General features: G+C 36.6%; 1 protein-coding gene across 1 annotated transcript in view; it reads right to left on the bottom strand.

Moving 5' to 3' along the window:
- The window catches only part of COP1 (COP1 E3 ubiquitin ligase), a 301460-nt gene extending 280127 nt beyond the window's left edge, over positions 1-21333 (bottom strand). The window contains exon 1 of the mRNA XM_037825287.1: positions 20644-21333. Coding sequence (XP_037681215.1) covers positions 20644-21062 — 419 coding nt within the window. The 5' untranslated portion in view covers positions 21063-21333. The remainder of the gene's footprint in view (positions 1-20643) is intronic.
- Between the last annotated feature and the right edge of the window lie 227 nt (positions 21334-21560).

The raw sequence follows: 21560 nt of genomic DNA, 5'->3' as shown, positions 1-21560 counted from the left end.
TTGAAAGCAGACTCTTGCTCCGGAGAAGCTAAGAGAGAACAAATACCCCAAGTGCAACTAAGAGTGACATTTTTGAGGAATTGCAGCCTAGAGAGGAACGTCCTGGGAGAAAGCCATTTTGAAACCAGAACTTTGGAGCAGACACCAGCCATGTGCCTTCCCAGCTAACAGAGGTTTCCTGGACACCATTGGCCATCCTCCAGTGAAGGTGCCTGATTGCTGATGTGTTACCCTGGACACTTTATGGCCTTAAGACTGTAACTGTGTAACCAAGTAAACCCCCTTTTATAAAAGCCAATCCATCTCTGGTGTTTTGCATTCTGGCAGCATTAGCAAACTAGAACACCACCCTAAAAAGAAATTTTTAAATTAAAAAAAAAAGAAAAAAGTAAAAGCAATCCTCAAAAGGGTTAAACTGATCTGCAAGTAACTTAATTGCCTGCCAGACAAAGTCCAACAACATACAACGTGTAATGTCTACCATCCAAAGAAAAATTATTAGACATGTGAAGTAGCAGGAAAGTGGGACCCATTAATAGGAGAAAAAACAATCAATAGAATAATGGCATTAGCAGAAAAGAACTTCAAAACAAATATTAGAAATTCATTCAATATTTAAGGAAACATATGAATACAATGAAAAAAATGGCAGGTATAAAAAAGAACAAACTAAATTTCTAGAGCTGGAAAATACAGTATCTGAAATGAAAACTTCATTGAACAGGTCAACAAAATATTAGAGAAATGAAAATACAAAAGGACCTACTGTCAATTGTCCATAACAATTTTATTCATAATAGTAAAAAACTGGAAACAACACAGAATGGACAAATAAACTGTGCTATATTCAAAGGATACAAAAGTAATGAACACAAGGGGCGGGGCAAGATGGTGGAGTGGTGAGGTGCAGGTTGTAGTTACTCCTCTGGGGCAGCTGGTAGAAAGCCAGGAATTGCGTAGACTGGACACCGCAGAGGTATGTGAGACTGAAAAAACTTTATACAACACTCATGAATGCATGGAACATCTGAGATCAGCGAAACCTGTTAAGTTCTCGCAGCTGGAGGCCCGTGCCCCTCCCTGCCAGGCACAGTCCCATGGGAGGAAGAGCCATCAATGCTGGGAACAAGAAGGGAGAATGAAAGCTGCAAGCACAGATAAACTGAGAGCAGACACCAGAAAATCTGGGAGCAGTCAGCTCAGCGGAGAGGAGACAGGGCTAGCAAAACAGTAAAAAATTAGAAAACAAAATAAAAACAGACTCTGGAATCAGGTGAACATAATGAGGAGAACGGCAGGGCTCAAAGAGTATAAGACACATATGCAAATCCAGGGAGGCAGAGCCCTTGTCTGAAAAGCCAGCTTCTCTGCTTCTTTGTTCCTTAATAACCCTCAACTCCTGGTCTTTTAGTATTTCAATAGCCCAACAGATCTGCAAGAACTGTAAACAGTCCACACTGGGCCCTTCATTTTTTTATTTTTTATTTTTTTCTCTTTTTCTAAAACAATTATTCTAAGAAGCCCACTACAAAAAGCATCAAAGACTTGCAATTTGGGCCCAGGCAAGAAGAGAGCTAAGATAGCTCTGAGAGACAAAGTAGTAAGTCTACTAGTAGAGAAAATTTGCTGAACACCATAACTTCCCAGCCCTGCTGGGAACACAGATCCCAGAGGTTGGAATTCAGAAACTAGCTTCTGTCAGTCACGCACCCTACAGGGTCAGGGTCACCTGGAGATCTAAAGGCTCCCAGCCTCCTTACACTGGTGGGGGATCTGCGGGCTGGCAAGCACCACCTACCAGAGAGCATAGGAGAAGCACAGAGTCTAAAGGCCTCACAGTAGGGTCTCATTTTCAAGGAAATTCTGTATCTTCCTCCTGAGACCTGGGCCTCTCTGGACTAGGAAAACCTGACTGGTACTTACCATATCTGAGGAGCTCACCATACAAAAAGACTACACAGAGGCAGGGCAAGAAACAGAAAAACAAGAGGTGAAAAACTGATCAACTAAACAGAATATAAGTTAAAGGTCTAGAATAAGCAGAACTAAACACCAAAGATTAGAGAACAAAGCCAACCAACAAGAAAATCCTAGGTAAAAGAGTGAAAACGACCAAGTGGGGTTTATTCCAGGTATGCAAGGCTGATTCAACATAAGAAAATCAATTAATGTAATACACCGCATCAATAAATCAAAGCAGAAGAACCACATGATCATCTCGATCGATGCAGAAAAGGCATGACAGAATTCAACATTCTTTCTTGATGAAAACACTTCAAAGGATAGGAAAAGAAGGGAATTTTCTCAATATGATAAAGGCAATACATGAAAAAACCTCAGCTAACATTGTACTCAATGGGGAGAGACTGAAAGCTTTACCTCTAAGATCTGGAACAAGGCAGGGATGCCCACTGTCACCACTGTTATTCAACATTGTGCTGGAAGTTCTAGCTAGAGCAATCACGCAAGAAAAAGAAATAAAAGGCATCCAAATTGTAGAGAAAGAAGTAAAACTTTCACTGTTTGCAAATGACATGATTCTTTATTTAGAAAATCCAGAAAAATCTATAGCAAAGCGGCAGCCTACAAGATAAACATGCAAAAATCTGTAGTGTTCTTGTATGCAAATGATGTGCAACAAGAGGAAGAAATAAAAGAAAAAAATTCTATTTACAATAGCACCTAAAAGAATCAAGTATTTAGGAATAAACTTAACAAAGGCCACAAAAGACCTATACAAAGAAAATTACAAGAAACTGCTAAAAGAAATCAAACAGGACCTAAAAGACTGGAAGAACATACCATGTTTATGGATTGGAAGACTAAATATAATTAAGAGGTCAACTCTACCTAAAATGATTTTATAGATTCAATGCAATACCAATTAAAATCCCAACAACTTACTTTGCAGAAACAGAAAAACGAATAATCAAATTTATGTGGAAGGGCAAGGTGCCCCGAATAAACAAAAATATCTTGTGAAAGAGGAACAAAGTGGGAGGTCCCACACTACCTGACTCTGAAGCATATTACGAAGCTACAGTGCTCAAAACAGCATGGTACTGGTATAAGGACAGAGATATACACCAATGGAATCAAATTCAGTGTTCAGAAATAGACTCTCGCATCTATGGACAACGGATCTTTGATAAAGCAGTCAAGCTAAATCAACTGGGACAGAGCAGCCTCTTCAGTAAATGGTTTGGAGAACTGGATATCCATTTCCAAAAGAATGAAGGAGGACTCCCTCACACCTTACACAAAAATTAACTCTAATTGGATCAAAAACCTAAACATAAGTGCTAAGACCATAAGACTCTTAGAAGAAAATGTAGGGCACTATCTTAAAGATCTTATGGTAGGAGGTAGTTTCCTAGACCTTACACCCAAAGCACAAGCAACCAAAGAACAAAGAGACAAACGGGATCTCCTCAAAACCAAACACTTTTGTACATCAAAGGATTTTGTTAGAAAAGTAAAAAGGCAGCCTACACAATGGGAGACAATATTTGGAAATCACATATCAGATAAGGGTTTAATATCCCAAATATATAAAGCAATCTTACAACTCAACAACAGAAAGACAAACAACCCAATTAAAAAATGGGCAAAAGACATGGACAGACACTTTTCCAAAGAGGAAATACAAATGGCTCAAAAACATACGAAAAAATGCTCAATTTCACTGACTATTAGAAAAAATGCAAATCAAAACCACAAAGAGTTATCATCTCATACCTACCAGAAGAGCCATTATCCAAAAAAAAAAAAAAAAAAAAACAGAAAAAAAGGAAAATTACAAGTGCTGGAGAGGATGTGGAGAAACAGGCACAATTATTCATTGCTGGTGGGAATGTAGAATGGCGCAACCACTCTGGAAGACAGTGTGGAGGTTCCTCAGGAAGCTAAGTATAGATCTGCCATATGACCCAGCTATTCCATTGCTAGGTATATACTCAAAGGAACTGAACACAAATGGACATTTGTAAACTGATGTTTACTGTAGCACTTTTCACGATTGCCAAGAGATGGAAGCAGCCCAAATGTCCATCAACAGACGAGTGGATAAACAAACTGTGGTATATACACATGATGGAATACAAAGCAGCTGTAAGACAGAACAAAGACATGGAACATATAATAAAGTGGATGAACCTTGAGGGCATTATGTTGAGTGAAGCTAGCCAGAAACAAAAGGACAAATACTGTTTGATCTCACTAATGTGAACTAACATTAATGAGCAAATGCAGAGAGTTAAAAGCCGACAACACAGGCTACCAGGAGATAGAAAGAGGGTAGAGATCAGGCATTTGATGCTGAAGGACTACAGAAATGTTCAGCAGGATTGACTGTACAGATACAGAAATAGATAGCATAATATTGTGTAATGGTGGCACAATATTTTAAGTACATGGAACAAAGATGTCTGTGTAAAGCTTGGGATAGGGGAATGTATGACAACAGAGGTAAAGATAGATGATGAAGACTGGGACTGTATAACTTGACACAAACTGGAGTGGCCAATGACTGTTGCTAAATGTACAAATATAAAAATGTTTTTACATGTGGGAGAACAAATGAATGTCAACCATGCAGAGTGTTGAAAAAGGGATGATATTTGGGAAAAAACATAATCAAAGCAAACTGGAGTCTGTGGTCAACAGTAACATTCCAATATGCTTCCATTAAATGTAACAAAAGCAATATACCAAAGTTAAATGCATATGAGAGGAGGATATGGGGGAGGGATGTAGGATTCTTGGTGGTGGTGGTGTTTTCTGTCCTTACTATTATATTGCATTGTATGACATTTTTATTATCTTTTTTTATTATTCACCAAAAAAAAAAAAAATACTTTTTCATAATCAATATGTTCAGGTGCTGACTGTGGTGATAAACGTACAACTATGTGATGATGCTGTGAACAACTGATTGTACACTGTGGATGGTTGTATGTTATGTGAATATATCTCTGTAAGATTGTAGGAAAAAATATAAATAGAGGTAAAAGTGCTGGAGAAAACATGGAGAGAGGGATGTACCTGTTTACTGTTGATGAGGAGGCAAAATGGTATAGCCTTTCTGGAGGTCACTGTGGGGGCTCCACAAGAAGCTAATTATGTCAGGCCATAATATCCTACAACCTCATTATGGGGTATGTATTTGGAAGATCTGAGAGCAGAGACATGAATGGACATTTGCACATTGGTGTTTATGGAGGCAGTATTCATGATTTGCAATGGATGGAGGTAGCCTAAGGGTACATCCACTGAGGAACAGAATGGTGAACTGCAGTGTATGCATACAATGGAATACTGAGCAACTACAAGGAGTGAAGCTGTGAGACAGACAATGAGGTGAATGGATCCTGTAGATAGCATATTGAGTGAAGTACTCCAGAAACAAAGGCAAACACTATAATGCCTCATCAGTATGGATTAACTACAATGTGTAAACTCAGAATTGAATCTTAGAGCACAGCCTAACAGGGAAATGATTATTGTAATGGTCCCGAGATTATAAGCTCTTACAGCAGTCAAATCTATTCCTGAATTGTAACGGCGATCTCCAGACTCTGAGATGTTGATCCCTTACTGTATAATCGGATTGGTCTCTGGAACACTGGGTATCTGTGTTACACCCGTAACTCAGAGTTAGAGCTCAGCAGATATGAATATCAGTATTAATACATACAGCAACTGTTAAAAAAAAAAAAGTTGAAATAGAGCCCAGACAAAAAACAAAAACAAAAAAAAGTAATGAACACTAAAAAATAAAAAGTGATGAAATACTGATACAACACCATAGCTGAATCTCAAAAACATTATGCTGTGCAAAACAAGTAAGACACAAAAGAGCATCCACTGTATAAATTTACATGAAATTCTACAACAGACAAACTAATCTATAGTAGCCAAATCAGTGGTTGTCTTCAGTGGTGGAGATTAACTGCAACAGGCAAGAGGAAACTTTCTAGGGTGATAGAAATGATCTATACCTTAATTACAGTAATGAATACATGATTAAATATATTTATCAACGCTCATCAAACTGTACACTTAAAACAAATGCATTATGATTTTAATATTCTTTCAGCAACAGTAACACCTGTATCATACCAATACCTGGGGTAGATAATAGGAGGGAATAAAGGGTATGAGGTGTCCTGGGTTTTCTTTTTTATGTCTGCTATTTTTCTTTTTGGAGTAATGAAAATGGTCTAAAATTGAGTGTGATGGTAATTGCACACCTAGATGATACTGTGAGACAACTGACTGTATACTTCAGATGGATTATATGGTATGTGAATATATCTCAATAAAATGTGCAGTTTCACACTGCAAAAAAGTCTCACACTGGGAGTTGGAGGTGAGCTGGGGTGGGGGAAAGAGACAAAAGCATGGAGAGATACCCATTCTGAAGAGCAGGTGTGCACACTGAAAACTGAGGGTAGAGCATAAAAAGTGAGGTAAAGCTCTCCAGCACCCCAAACCCTACCCTAAATACAAGACGACACTGGAGGAATGCAAAGCCTATATGAGTCACGTAAGATAAGTATATAAAAAAACAAAATTCTAACACAGCTCAACTCTTAACAAAACTGACTCAATCTCCACACTCACAGAAGAAAAGGAATGATCATTTCCAGGCATAAACACCATTTTTCCAGGCTCTGCTGTTCTACACACAATCTCTGGCATAAAATACACATACAAGAATAAACAAGCCACTGCTAAGAGACAAAGCAATAAAAAAAGACTCAGAGATAACCTAAATGGTCACACTTATGAGAAAGGGACTTTAACATAACTATGATTAACATGTTAGAGAATCTGAAGGAAAAAATGAACAATATGCATGAAAAGACAGGGAAGTTCAACAAAGACAAGGAAAATGTAAAAGAAAGTGAAATGAAATTACTACAAACTAAAAAAAAAAAAAAAACCCCATAGTACAAGAGATGAAAAATTCTTTCAACAGGCTCATCAATACACTAACCACAAGCTGAGGAAATAATCAGAGAATCTGAAGATAATTCGACAGCAATTACCCAAATTAAATACACAAAAAGAAAAAAGGGTTGGGGGGAGAAGCAGAACAAAGCACCCAAGAGTAATAGGACAATATCAAATGGTCTAAAATACCTGCAACTGAATTCCCAGAAGGAAAAGAATGTGCCAAAAACTACGTGAAAAGACACTGGCTGAAATTTTGAAAACATAATGAGACATCAAACCATAGACCCAAGACTCAGGTACCCTAAGAAGGATTTTAAAAAAACTAAAAATTACCCACAGATACAAATCATATTTAAAATGCTGAAAACAAAGAGAAAGAAAAAAATCACGAAGGCAGCCAAAGAAATATTACATATAGAGGAATAAAGATAAGAATTAAAGCAGACTTTTCATAAGAAACTTTGCTAGCTAACAGATGATGAAGTGGCATCTTTAAAATACTGAAAGAAAATTTTAAATGCAGAATTCTACACCCAGCAAAAATCTTTCAAGAACAAAGATCACACCCCAATCAAAAAAAGAGAGTGTGACACTCCAGGAATCCATTCTGTAATAAAAGCTTTCAATAACCAGCAAGAACTGGCACAAAAATTTTTCTCTGAGCTCTGGAAAACACTTAAAGGGTTGCAATAACAGGGTAAGCACCAAATCAAGAAAAAGGCAAGTTATAATGGTAGAAAAATTTCCTGCTGCCCTTGATGGTCCTCCTCCCATCCCCTCATCAGGACATCATTGTGGCTCACCATCCCAGAACTTGCCCTACATGTCAAGGCAGCTCACTGAACTCTCCTACAGAACACTATGGGAGAGCAACCAAGTAATGGCTGCCTGGGAGCAGGGACTTCGGGTTGCAGGACATAAGGTGCAGCAGCCAAGACCATGAGGAGACACTTTTTCCTAGGCAACAGGAGACAGACATTCATATCCACATACAAAAGGGAATTCCTAGCACCACGCACATACTCAAGACAAGACACGTGCAGAAAAGTCATCGGAACACCCTACACTTTTGCTTAGAGATATTCTCCAAATTCATTATATGGCTAAGCTCTGAAGGAGAACACTCACACAGGACAACTGGAAAAGACGGGGAAAGGTAGTTTCTTTTTTATTTTGCTTTTTTGGTTAGTTCCTAGCATTCATAACACTACCTGAATACAAGCATAAGGAACACACGCCCCAGAGCCTAAATTCAAGCAAGAGCATATTAAAATACCAAAATATTCAGGTTTCAACAAAAGATTACAAAACATACCAAAAAGCAGGAAGTAATGATCTATACAAAGGAAAAGAGTAAAGCATTTGAAACCATCAACAAGAAGGAACAGACCCGGAACTCATCAGACAAAGACTTAAAAAAATAAAAAATATATAAAAAAAAAAAGAGCCTACATATGTCCAAAGAGTTAAAGGAAAACACAGACAAAGAACTAAAGGATGGTAGGAAAACAATAAAGGAAAACAGAGGGAATGTCAATAAAGAGAAATAAACTATGAAAAGGAACCCAATGGCACTGAAGACCACAATAATACAAATTAAAAATTCCCTAGGTGGATTCAACAGCAGATTAGAGGGGCCAGAAGAATCAGTGAACTGAAGATAATTCAGTCTGAGGAACAGAAAGATAAAAGAATGATAAAAGAAAAAAGATAAAAGAAGAAAAGTGAACAGACCTGAGGAACCCATGGGACACCATCAAGAAGGAGAAGAAAGAAAGGAGTAGAGAGAGTATTTGAAGAAATAATGACTGAAACCTTCCCAATTTAACAAAGAATATGAATATCCATCCAAGAAGCTCAATGAACTCCAAACAGGATAAAGCCAAATAGACCGAGACCACATCCAATTATAATAAAAATGAAAAGTTTAAGAAAGAAAATGAAGGTAAAATAAAGTCATTTTCAGATAATCACTTATCTTGGAGAATCAACTGCACACAGACCTGAGCTACTACATATACTGAAGTAAGTTAGAAGTAACAGGAAGTCAGAAAGAAAGTAGGATCCACACAAAAAGATAGAGTTCCAGAAATTGTAACAATGAACTTAAAAATAAGACACTTTTTCTTATCTTTAATCACTCTAAAAAACAAACCACAAAAAAGTTCACAGTTGAGTAAGGAGCACAGCACTATCCACAGAACCAATGAAAGCAGTCCAGAAAACAGGGGCCCAAAACAAAGAGATACTATAATCCAATATTTCAAAATGGACTAGGATAAAGAAAATGATAGAACATGCAAAGGAAAAGAAAAATATGAACAAAAAAAAAAGTCAGGAACCAGGTATTTGGAAGAAAGAATTATTTGAAAAAAGAGGTAAAAGAACTCAAAAAATTAGAAAAATAAAAAGGAAGAACACAAGAGCAAATAAGCATAATGGATAAGGAATGGCCAATTACACTGAAACATTTTCAACATCATTAGTCATCAGGGAAATGCAAATCAAAACCACAATGAGATACCACTTCACACTAGGCCACTTAAATTGGCTATAAAAAATTTTTCTTAAAAAAGTTAGGAAAAATGCAGAGAAACTGAAACTCTAATACATTGGTGGTAAGCATGAAAATTATGCAGCCACTGTGAAAAAGTTTATGGATCCTCAAAAAGTTAAACCAGAATTAATGACCCATCAAATCTACTCTTAGGTATATATCCAACAGACCTGACAAAATATGTTCAAACAAAAACTTGTACATAAATGTTCATAGAAGCATTATTCATAATAGCCCCAAAAATGGAAATAACCCAAATATCCAACAACTGATGAATGAATATGGTCTATTCATACAATGGAGTATTATCCAGCCATAAAAACAGAATGACATTCTGATACATGCTCCAACATGGATAAAACTTGAAAACATTATGCTAAGTGAAAGAAGCCAGACAAAAGGTTTCATACTGTATAACTCCATTTATATAAAATGTCCAGAAGAGGCAAATCTATAGACACAGAAAGTAGATTAGTGGTTGCCACAGATTGGGGGATGGGGAGAAAGCGAAGTGACTGCTTAATGGGTACAGGGTTTCTTTTAGGGATGATGAAAATACTCTGGATTTAGACAGTGGTGATTGGTGTACAACACTGTGAAAAATATATTAAAGTATCAAAGAATGTACACTTCTGGCCATAAGGGAATAACAGTTTCAGGACTTATCATTCCATGATAAACAATTAAAAACCACATGAAAGAAACGAAATGACTGTTTTCAGTCAACAGACAAGCAGCAGCACAGGATAGTGATCCCCGTGAAAAGAGAAATAAATGAAGTGAGTGAGCTCCACGATTCTCTATCTCTTTGCATGGAGAGAATTTCCAGAATACAGAGTATCCAGGGAGAATGCAATCATGAAGAGTAGAGGAGATACAGTTTTAAGTTCGGAAAGGCCAAGGAAGCTAGAATTGGGGAGCAAACTACCAGAGCAGAGAGAACTACATAAAGAAAAAACGTCCATAAATTTGCAAAAAAGATTCTTTAGCAGAATACAAATTTTCACACGCACAGGATAAAACCCCACAAGGCTGAGAAAAGAACTCATGGGGAAAGAACAACTGCCAGGAGCTGTAAGCCTAACAAAGCCAGAGCAAATAGACAGCTGTCGATTGTTCCAGTTCCCACTAGCTAGAGAGAAGACACAATATGAAATACTTAAGACATTCAGTAAAGTACACCACCAAAGGGTCACAACCTAATAGAAGGGCTAAGCTAGGGTAAAAATAAAAGCTACTGATAACTCAACCTTTAAGAAAAAACTTGAAAACAAGTGTCAAAAGGAACAACTTCTCTGTTAGTAACCTAACTGCCTGCCAGAACAAAGGCCAATACTCCTCATAGGAAGAAACAAGACCAAGCACACACTAGTGCAAACTTCAAAAGCCCTGCATCCCATCAAAAATTACTACACATGCAAAGAAGCATGAAAATGTTAGTTATAAACTGGAGAAATTTTAGTCAATAGAGAAAAAGATTCAAAAATTATGGAGATGGTAGAATTAGCAATAAAAGAACTTTAAAAGAACTTTCATGAATATATACAAGGATTTAAAGGAAAATACAAATATAATGAAGAAAATAATGAAAGGTATAAGAAAGAACCAAATAGCACACATCTAAAAATCTAAGGAAAAACTTTTAATTATAAGATTAAGAGCCTATCAAATATTTCAGAACAAAGGAGCGCTGAACTTGAAGACAAAGCATTAAAAAAAAAAAAAAGGTAAATAAATAAACCTGAAAAGAAAAAGACAGAAAATTGTTCAGAAGCCTTCATGGTCTGTCAGAAAATACGAAACAATCAAATATATGTGTAACTGGAGTCCAGGGAAAGGAGTCAGGGCAGGAAAAAATATTTGAAAAAAATAATGCCAAAAAATTTTCCAAATGTGATAAAAACATAAAATCCCATGATCCCAGAAACTTAATGAATCCCAAGCAGGAAAAACACAAGGAAAGTCAAACCAAGGCAAGTCATAATCAAAAGGCATTTTATGTACAGAGGAACCAAAGAAACAACATTTCTTGTAGACCAGAGACAATGTAACAAGATCTTTAAAGTAACAGAAGAAAAGTCAGCCTAGATATTTTATACCCATTGAAAGTATCTTTCCAAAATGAAGATGAAATAAAGACATTTTCAGATAAACAAAGGCTGAGATTTTGTTGCCAGCACAATAGCACAAGAAATTTTAAATGAGGTTCTTTAGGTCAAACTACAATGTCATTAGAGAGATACCTGGATCTACATAAAGAAACAAAGTGAGCCAGACATGGCAAATACATAGGGTAAATATGGACAATATTTTCTTCTCTATATATAATCTCTTTAAAAGATAATTGAAAGTTTAAAAGAAAATTGTTTATAATACACTGAAGTGTTTATAACCTATGCAGTAGCAACATATATAAGAATAACAGCACAGAGGGGGAGAATGGAAGTATACTATAACAAAAATCTTATATTATATACGAAGCAATACAGCATTAATTGTAGGCAGTATGAAAAGTTAAAAAGAATACTGTAAACCCTGGAGCAAGCACTCCTCTGCAAACAGACACACTCACAAACACATACAATTACAGCTAATAAGCCAATAATGGATATAAATTAAAATCTTAAAAATGGTCAAGTAAAAAGGCACCCAGTGTTCTTTTTTACTTAAATTGTTCTTTTTCACTTTAATTTTTATTCTTATTATTTTCGTGTGTGTGGTAATGAAAATGTTCAAAAATTAATTTGGGTGATGAACGCACAACTATATAATGCTGCGAACAACTGATTGTACATATTGTATGACTGCATGGTATGTGAATATATCTCAATAAAATTGAATTTAAAAAATGTAAACAGTCTAAACAATCCAACTGAAAGGAAACCGTCATATTAAATTAAAAAGCAAGACATGCTATCTACATGAAACCCACTATAAATATTAAAACACAGACATGGTAGAGTGAAGGGCAGAAAACATACCATGTAAACACTGATACAATAAAAAGCTTGAGAGGCTATATTAATATCAGACTAAGAAGATTTCAGAACAAGGAACATTACCAGAGATAAAGAGAAACATTTCAAAATGTTAAAGAGATCAATTCACCAATTCTTAATCTGTATGCTCTAATAACAGAGCTTCAAAATAGATGAAGCAAAAACTGACAGGACTGAAAGGAAAAAGAGCCATATCTACAACTATAGTTGGAGATGGCTGAAGATTTTAACACTCCTCTTTCACTAACTGATAGAAAAAAGCATACAGTAAATAAATAGGGGTGTAGAGAACTGAACATATAACCAAGCTGACCTAACTGACATTTATAAAACACCTCAGCCTACACACATCAGAATATGTATTTTTTTCAAGCACATATGGGACATTAACCAAGATAAAGCTTATGGTGGACAATGAAACAAGTCTCAATACAATTAAGAGGACTGAAATCATATCAAGCATGCTCTCTGAACAAAGTTGAATTATATCAGAAATCAAAAAGAGAATGAATCCAGAAAATTCTCAAACATTACAAGTTAGAACATCAGACTTTAAAATAACACATGGTTCAAATAAGAAATCACAAAGGAAATGAGAAAATATTTTGAACTGAATGAAAATGAAAAGATGCAACTATAGCAGACCTTAGAAAGGGAAACTAATAGGATTAAATGTTTTTTATTAGAAAAGAAAGTTAAAAGTCAATTATATAAAGCTTCCATACAAAGAAACTAGAAAAAGGGAAGATGAAACTCAAAGTAGAAGGAAAAGTATAAGAATAAAGTTGAAAATCAGTGGAATAGAAAATAAACAAACTATACAGAAAATAAATACCAAAGCCAGTTATTTGAAAGGATCAACAAAATGGATAATTCTCACAAACAGAACCAAGTTTGTGAGAGAAAACACAAATTACCAGTATCAGGAATGAAAAGAGGACTCTTACAGACATTAAAAGGATAAGGATATATTATGAACTTTATGCCAATAAATCCAACAACTTGGGTGAAATGGACAAATTCCTTTACAGTCAAATTACCAAAGCTCACTCAAGAAATAGAAAAGCTGAATAGTCTTATATCTATTAAGGAAACTGACTGAATAATTAAAAAACTTCCCACAAAAATTAAATGGCTTCACTGGAGAATTCTACCAAACACTTAAGGGAGAAACAATACCAATTTTACAAAAACTCTTACAGAAAACAAAACAGATAATTCTCACATTCTATTAAAAGACCAGCATTATCTTGATACCAAAAGAGGAAAATATTACAAGAATACTCACAGACCAATATCACTCATAAAGATGAAGAAAATTCCTTTTAAAAAATTAGCAAATCTAATCCAGTAAAATACGGCAAACAAATTTGAAGAAAGAAGTAACTATCTTTACTTGCTGATGACATGATTATTTTCTCAGAAAATTCTATAGGTTCTACCAAAAAACTACTAGAATAAGTTAATTTAATAATTCACAGAATAAAAGATCAATATACAAAGATATATTGTATTTTTATGTATTCATAACAAAAAATTAGAAATTGAAATTAAAAGACCAACATTTACAACTGCATCAAAAACATGAAATACATAGGGGTAAATTTAACAATATATGTACAAGACTCAAACACTGAAAACTACAAAATATTGCTAAAAGAAACTAAAGAAGACCTAAATAACCAGAGAAATACAGACTATGTTCATGGTCCAAAAGATTCAATACTGCTAAAATATCAACCAAGTCTCCCTAAACTGAGTCACAGATTCATGGCAAACCAAATTTAAATCCTAGAGCACTTTTCTGTAGAAATTGACAGGCTGATTTTACATTTTTGAAAAAAGAGGTACAAAATTACACTACCTTATGTCAAGACTTACTATAAAGGTACAGTAATCAAGACAATGTGGTATTGGTATAAGAATAAACATACAGATCAATGGAACAGAATAAGTCCAGAAATAAACCCACATCTATATGATTAACTGCTTTTTGACAAAGGTGCCAAGAAAATTCAATGACCAAAGGATAATCTTTTCAACAAATGGTGCTACAAGAATCAAATAACCACGGTGAGAGGGAAAAAACTTCAAACTCAAACCTTACCACACACCATATATAAAAATTAACTTTAATGGATCATATACCTAACCATAAGAACTAAAACTATAAAGCTTTTAGAAGACAACAGAAAATCTTTGTGACTTTGTGTTAGACAACAATTTTCCAGATAGGACACAAAAATTACAAAGCATAAAAGAAAATTGATAAATTGAGCTTAATCAAAATTAAAAATGTTTGCACTTCAAAAGACTGTTAAAAAAAAATGAAAAGGTAAACAACAACTAAGAGAAAATATCACAATACTTATATCTAACAAAAGACATGTATCCAGCATTGTATAGTATTGAATTTGGCCTCTAAAACATGTCTCTCCTTTGTCCTGGCTCCTGGGGGGCGCGTGGGGGGTAACTTCTAAATTTTTCAAATTGTCAATGATACCATTATTCATATAGAGTACCACACCACATCTGATAGTTAATGCTAATGAGAAGTCAGGGTAGGGCTAGCCACACCGGTAGTCTTGTGGGATTGGGGGGCTGGCCAGAACTTCTGGAAGAGGGGGAGGTGGGGGCTGAATATTGAGATCAATCACCTAAGCACTGATCCCATCAATCATGCCTACATAATGAAACCCTAATAAAAGCCCTGAACATTGAACCTTGAGCAAACTTCCAAGATTAATAATATACATCAGTGTGCCAAAGGGTATGCATTCTGATTCCACAAGGAGAGGACAAGGAAACTTGCATTAGAGACCCTCCAGACCCTATGGTCTCTCCATTTGGCTCCTTAAGATTTGTATACATTTTGCTATCACAAAACTATAAGCCTAAAAACAGCACTTTCTGGAGTTCAGTGGGTCATTCTAGCAAATTGTTGAATCTGATAGGATAGTAGAAACTCCCAAATTTGTAGCCAGGAAATCAGAAGCCAGATGGCCCAGGAACCTCTGAACTCATGGCTGGTGTCTGAAATGACAGCAGGATTGTAACTTTAACCTGAGGGGTCTGTCCTGATTCCTAGTAGTTAGAGTAAGAATTATATTATAGTTGGTATCAGAAATTATTGAAGTCATTTACAAGAATACATAAAGAACCGTTACAACTTAAAATACAAACAACTTAAGAGAAAAATGCACAAAAAGATTAGACCAGTCACTTCACAAAAGATATATAAATGGCAAATAAGCACGAGAAAATATGGACATCATCAGTCATTAATTAAGGTAATGCAAATTATTACCACAATGCAATAGTATTAATGATTAAAGTTTAAAAGACAGAAAATACAAAGTGTTGGCAAGGAGGTGGAGCCACTAGAACTCACAAATGCAGCTGACAGAAATGCAAAATGGTCATTGAAATCCCCTGGATTACTTGGGCATAGATCATGTGATCCAACTCTCATTTTAGGGAAGGAGACTACTCACCTCAAATCACACAGACTAGAAATAGAGAAGGATGGATTCCCAAAGGCTATACCAGAAATAAAATGAACAGAAATCAGGCTGCCTATAACAATCCACCCTTCACATTATATAAAAAGCAGGGGGAAAAGTCAGTTTGTGAAACTTAATTGTGAAAAGCGAAAAGGCAATTAACATAGGAGGATAAGAAAACATGCTACCTTCAATAACATGACTTGAAAAGGTAGGAGCCTATATGAATAGAACCAAGCACATGCATGTATGATGACAAATGGCTAATTTAAGAAACATTTTATTTTATATAATACAAATTTTAACAGGAGAGGATGGCAGATCCCACTGTCCAAATAAAAGAGTCTTTCTCTTAAGCTGTAGAAGCAGTCTGTGTCAGAAGAAATAACCATCAAAAACAGATATGCACATTTAAGGAGAAAAAGTGAGCATTAAGATTTAATGCTGCAGTTACTTTAATCAATAACAATACTTAGATGAAATATGATCACCTTAGTAATGCTGGCTCATTACCAGGAAAGGTAAAAAGATTTGTAAAAGGAGAAGATAGCTACAAATCAGCACGTTATTTAGTAATGAACTACTACTGAACAAACACCTCCCTCTTAAGTTATAGGCTGGAATTCATGTTAACAGTCTATTATATCCTGTTTCATAATCACCTCCTTAATTTTCTCCATCACCTAAGTCTTCCGACAACATTGATGCTGATGACCCACCTTCTGATAGTCAGAAGGACCAAGTTTAACTGCTATTAACTGACATCTTCTGCAAAGTATATTTCATCATCACCATCTAAATGGTACATGTATCATTAAGCAAAAGAATCACCAGGTTTCAGTCTTGCAGATTCAAGAAGGTTCTTGGCTGATGTTACTAAAATAATAATGTAATGAATTCTAAAGTTTATTTAAGTGGCTGAGTAAATTACAATTTTACATTTATAAGTTTGCAAAAGTCTAAATCAGTTACTTAAATTTTTCACTTGCATTTTTCCTAAATGTCAGAGTGGAAATTATATCACATAATTTAGTGACTTTCAAAAAATTTTAACCCTGATACCCAGTAAGAAATACTTTACTCATCACATATAAATCATCAAAAATAAAAGTTTCATCAAATTTATTCTTATGACGGATTCTATCAAATGTTCTATTTCATTTTTTTGAGTTTGAAAAACACAGGTGCAAGAACAGCCAAAAGATTTCAACTTTCAGTGCTAAATGTGATTAATATGTAATAGCTACCTAGAGCGCTATGCTGAGGATTGTGAAACAACTACTGAATTAAAGAGAATATTTGATAGTTGCATTATACTAAGAGTAACAATGACAGTAACAATGATGCCAGGTTAGATGTTATAATTATACAGTTAAAAGCTTTTCTTTGCATTAAATCATAAGTTCCTTAAGGATAGAGAGTTTTAACAGTCTGACACAAGATAGGACTCAGATATTTATTGAATACAACCTACTTTCTACCAGACAGATGATTAAGACTCTAACTTTCCCACAAGGGGCTTACTATCTCATTGAAAATAGGTATTTCGGCTGCAACTTGGAGAACCTAGGACTTCCAGCAATCAAAAAGATCATTCTAGGTAGTTGGAAAAGAAATAAAGAGGGAGTACCTATGTAATAGAAAAAAGGGGACAGAATAAAAGAATGGGGAAACCTTCCCAATATAGGCTAGATGCATAGTTCAGTTAAATGGACTAAGTAAGAGAAATTTAGACAATAAAAAAGACGACTTCTTTGAATGTCAAGGAATTAACTGATGTCAAGCTAAATACTTCTCTCTCCTCTACCGCAGATTCTCCACCAATAATACACAGTTAAAATTGTTTGTATGAAAAGTTTAAAGTGCAAACTATAAATCCCTAGAATTTTAATCAATTCTGCAATTAAATATAGACTTACTTTCAAATACGACATTAGTCAAGAGACGTCAATGTGTGTTACTGAAAATCATGTATTGACTTTAAATCAGTTCAACTGTTCTCAAGAAAGGAAGTAGGATATATCATTATCACCAGCAGAGCTTTTGCAAACCACATTGTTCACTCCAGTCTCCAAATCTGACACATCCTCATGGGATGAGTGGTGAGTGGCAGGCAAAGTAGGAGACAATTGTTAGGGATAAAAGCATTAATCTCAGTTGATTAAGAAATAGTTGCTTCCCTCCTACTTAACCCATTTAAGATCCACTAGACTAAATGCAAAGTAATGTACTCAAATTTATACATCTGAAATTTTCTAATTCCATAAAAAGAAAGCACTAAGTTGAGAATTAGGAGATCCAAGTTCTCATTTTTGTCCCCTAGCTGTCCAATCTAAAAGAAAATTACTTAACTTGTCTGTGACTTGATGGGAATTTAATTACATTAATATATTAAAGTAGAGCTCTAAAGATAAAATGAGATGTGAAATATACACATATCTTTCAAACGTACAATAGATAAGTAAGGAATTATCATCATTATTTGAACTTGGGCCTCATGTAGATATAAAAGCATAGAGCAATTTGGTTCACAATTCAACCCTGGGGCAAACCAGACAGACCAACCATCCACAACCAATTAGAAACTAAAAGGATTCCAAGGGTCTTGCCCAATCCATATCCTCCTACCCCAAAAGGAGCCAAAATCAAACTCGGCTGGAGAAACAGAAAACATATTCCATTAATTAATTCTTCTGAATATCCAACTTCACCAGAAAAAGAAATAATGGATTAATGAGCTCCTTAGACAGAAACTGAAATATTCAGAATTTTTAACGAAAACTCTCACTGCCACTAGAATATAAAAGAAAACAGAACAATCTAAGGAACACGGATTCAAGAGTGGACTAAAATTCTTAGAAGTTAAGTGATGACTAATAAAAATGTTTATAATCTTGCCCTTAAAAAAATCAGTTCCAGCTGTTTCTGTGCCCGTCCTCTCCAAATCCCTTCACAATGGCTTATAGCACATGAAACTCATACGGTGCCTGGCAGACGACGAGTGCTAAATAAATGTTTGTTGAATGAATGAATGATTTCCTTATTTCTTACATCTTTTACACTATTTCAGTATACCTATATGGATGGTGACATGTTTGTTTTCTTTTAACCTACTGAAAATTGAAATGTAAATGGTAGCTAAAAAGATTAAATTCGGCAAACCCCCATTTTGTGATTTTAGCTTCTACCTTATCATATGGCACTCTCTACTGGGTATGAGTGCAAACACCCAACCATAAGCTGCTTAAATTATTTATAAATAATCACAATTATGACCAGTTTCAATGAAACACGAGTTAATTCTGAATCCAGAATAATTAAGACAAAAACAGAAATCTGAATAAACAAAACATTAAATATGAGTAAACACAATATTTTTTCTTCAGGAGCTAAAATCTATAGGTCTTATCAATCACTTCCCTTCCCAGTGTATAATCCTGTCATATATAATGACACCGACTCAGACCATCTTCAACCCTAAAATGAATCAATTTTATCCATGATATATCAAGCCAATTTCTTACATCACTAATATCTTAAGTCTATCAACAATTTCCTCCAAAGGAAAAGCACAAAATTCTACCAGTTCTCAGCTATAAAATAATTCCTCTCTCATAATCCAACTAATATCCCAAGTCCAAGGAAAATCCCAAAACACTGTCAACAAGACAACTCCATCTTTCACTTAACATGGATAACCCCTCTATGCCAAATATCATGACTTAATACTCCTGTATATCATTCGAGATGCACAAAACGTTATGTGTTGTTTTTTTATGATGACAAAATCTCCAATATCTAGGGTTTCTGAAATCAGAAGTTCCTATATACTGTGTTCTACAAGTGTAGTACAAGTTTGCCTGACACATTGGTATTTAATAAATGCAGTTCCTCTTTCAAGACATTCAATTGAGAAGTTAATTTTTTTATGAACGGACGTTTCTGACTACAGTAGCCTCAAAAGCAGATTTAAGAACAAGTGACCTACACTTTGAAATGTGAGAAGAGATATATTTAGACACATACTTACACACATGCTGGATACTAGTATTAAACACTACTTCCCCTTAACACAGTTTTACCTGTGTTTAGAGCTCCATCCACCATACTTCCAGTAAGCAAGTTTTGACCAACAACTCCATCCCTCTGAAATATTCAGAATTTTTAACGAAAACTCTCAATGACATTAGAACAAAAAAGAAAACAGAACAATCTGTTTTCTTTACAAATTTAATTCACCTCAACAAGAAATAAAACTGATTTGGGGTGTCTAATATACAAGTCAGCCAGAAAATGCAAGGCTCAACCTGTTTGCCCAACTTTATCTTTCTACTGACCAGAAAATGGAGATGTGACCCTCCGTCTCTCCCCTCCCCTTTACTTATTATTCCCTAAACTCCTTTCACTTCCTCCCTACCAGTACTTATCTTTTTTATTATCCCCACCCTGCCTCGGGACTTCAATATCACCCTACTCCACCAACTAGTAGCTCCAATCTCTCTGCAGACACCACCATAGTACCAATATCCCAAGCTCTCAAACAGGCCACTCTTTGACTGAACCCGACAGCCTAACCAATAGATACTCGTAATGTAAGGAGGAAGGAATTGCTTTTCAAACCCACCACACGAAGTCGTTGCTTTTGTCCTCGTAGGAGTTGATGAGCCCGTTGCAGAGAGGGGTGAGCAAAGGTCGCTTCCTGCTGCCGCTACCTAGGCTGGAGCTGCTCCCACCTAAGCCGGCGCTGGGCCTGGTAGTGCAGCTGATCCGGGACAGGCCCGCGGACACCGCCCCGCCGCCGCTCCCAACGCCGCTGCCCGACACAGCAGCCGCCACCAGCACAGGCCGCACGGAGCCCCCGAGGCCGCCCGAGCCCGCGGCCTGGGCCGCCCCGCCGGACACCAGCGCCGTCGCCGACGCCGCCACGGAAGGGGGCGACGGGGAAGAGGATAAGGACGAGGAGGCGGAAGTCAACGAGGAGGCCGCGGAAGAGCCAGGGCTAGTCCCAGCGGAGCCCGACCCGGCCTGGCGGCTACCGGACATCGTGACTCCCTCCCCTCCGGCAGGGTACTCGGAGGAGAGGGACCGGGACCGCGACCCGCCGCTGCCTCCCCTCCCCTCAGCCTCACTGCATCCTGAGGACGCGCGCTGAGACGAGAGGTGGGGCTGAGGAACAATAAAGTTGATTTTTTTAAGGCAACCACACAACAACGTCCGATGGGAGGGGGCGGAGGAAACTAATAAAGGAGAGTAGAAACCACTACCGCTCTCGAGGCCGCCGCCGCCGCGGTCCCTGCCGCAGCCAACCCCGGCGCTCCGTGAGCCGGCCGTGCGCCTGCGCGACCGGCGGAAGGGGCGGGAGCGGCGGGGAATACAACTTTATACACAACCTGAGTGGCCCTCAAACACTAACAACAAGCCTTCGGTGACGGTGTGCGCTTAGCAATGGGAGAATCCCTTGTCGAAAGCTGTTTTCCTTCCTGACGTATTGGAATAAAGGGAAAGAGTTGAGGAGAATGGACTGAATGGTAAGAGTGGAGG

This window comes from Choloepus didactylus, chromosome 2 (genome assembly GCF_015220235.1).
Source record: "Choloepus didactylus isolate mChoDid1 chromosome 2, mChoDid1.pri, whole genome shotgun sequence".
In the NCBI taxonomy this organism is placed as follows: Eukaryota; Metazoa; Chordata; class Mammalia; order Pilosa; family Megalonychidae; genus Choloepus; species Choloepus didactylus.
The sequence above is the reverse complement of the archived record's forward strand: the minus strand, read 5'-3'. Positions and strand labels throughout refer to the sequence as shown.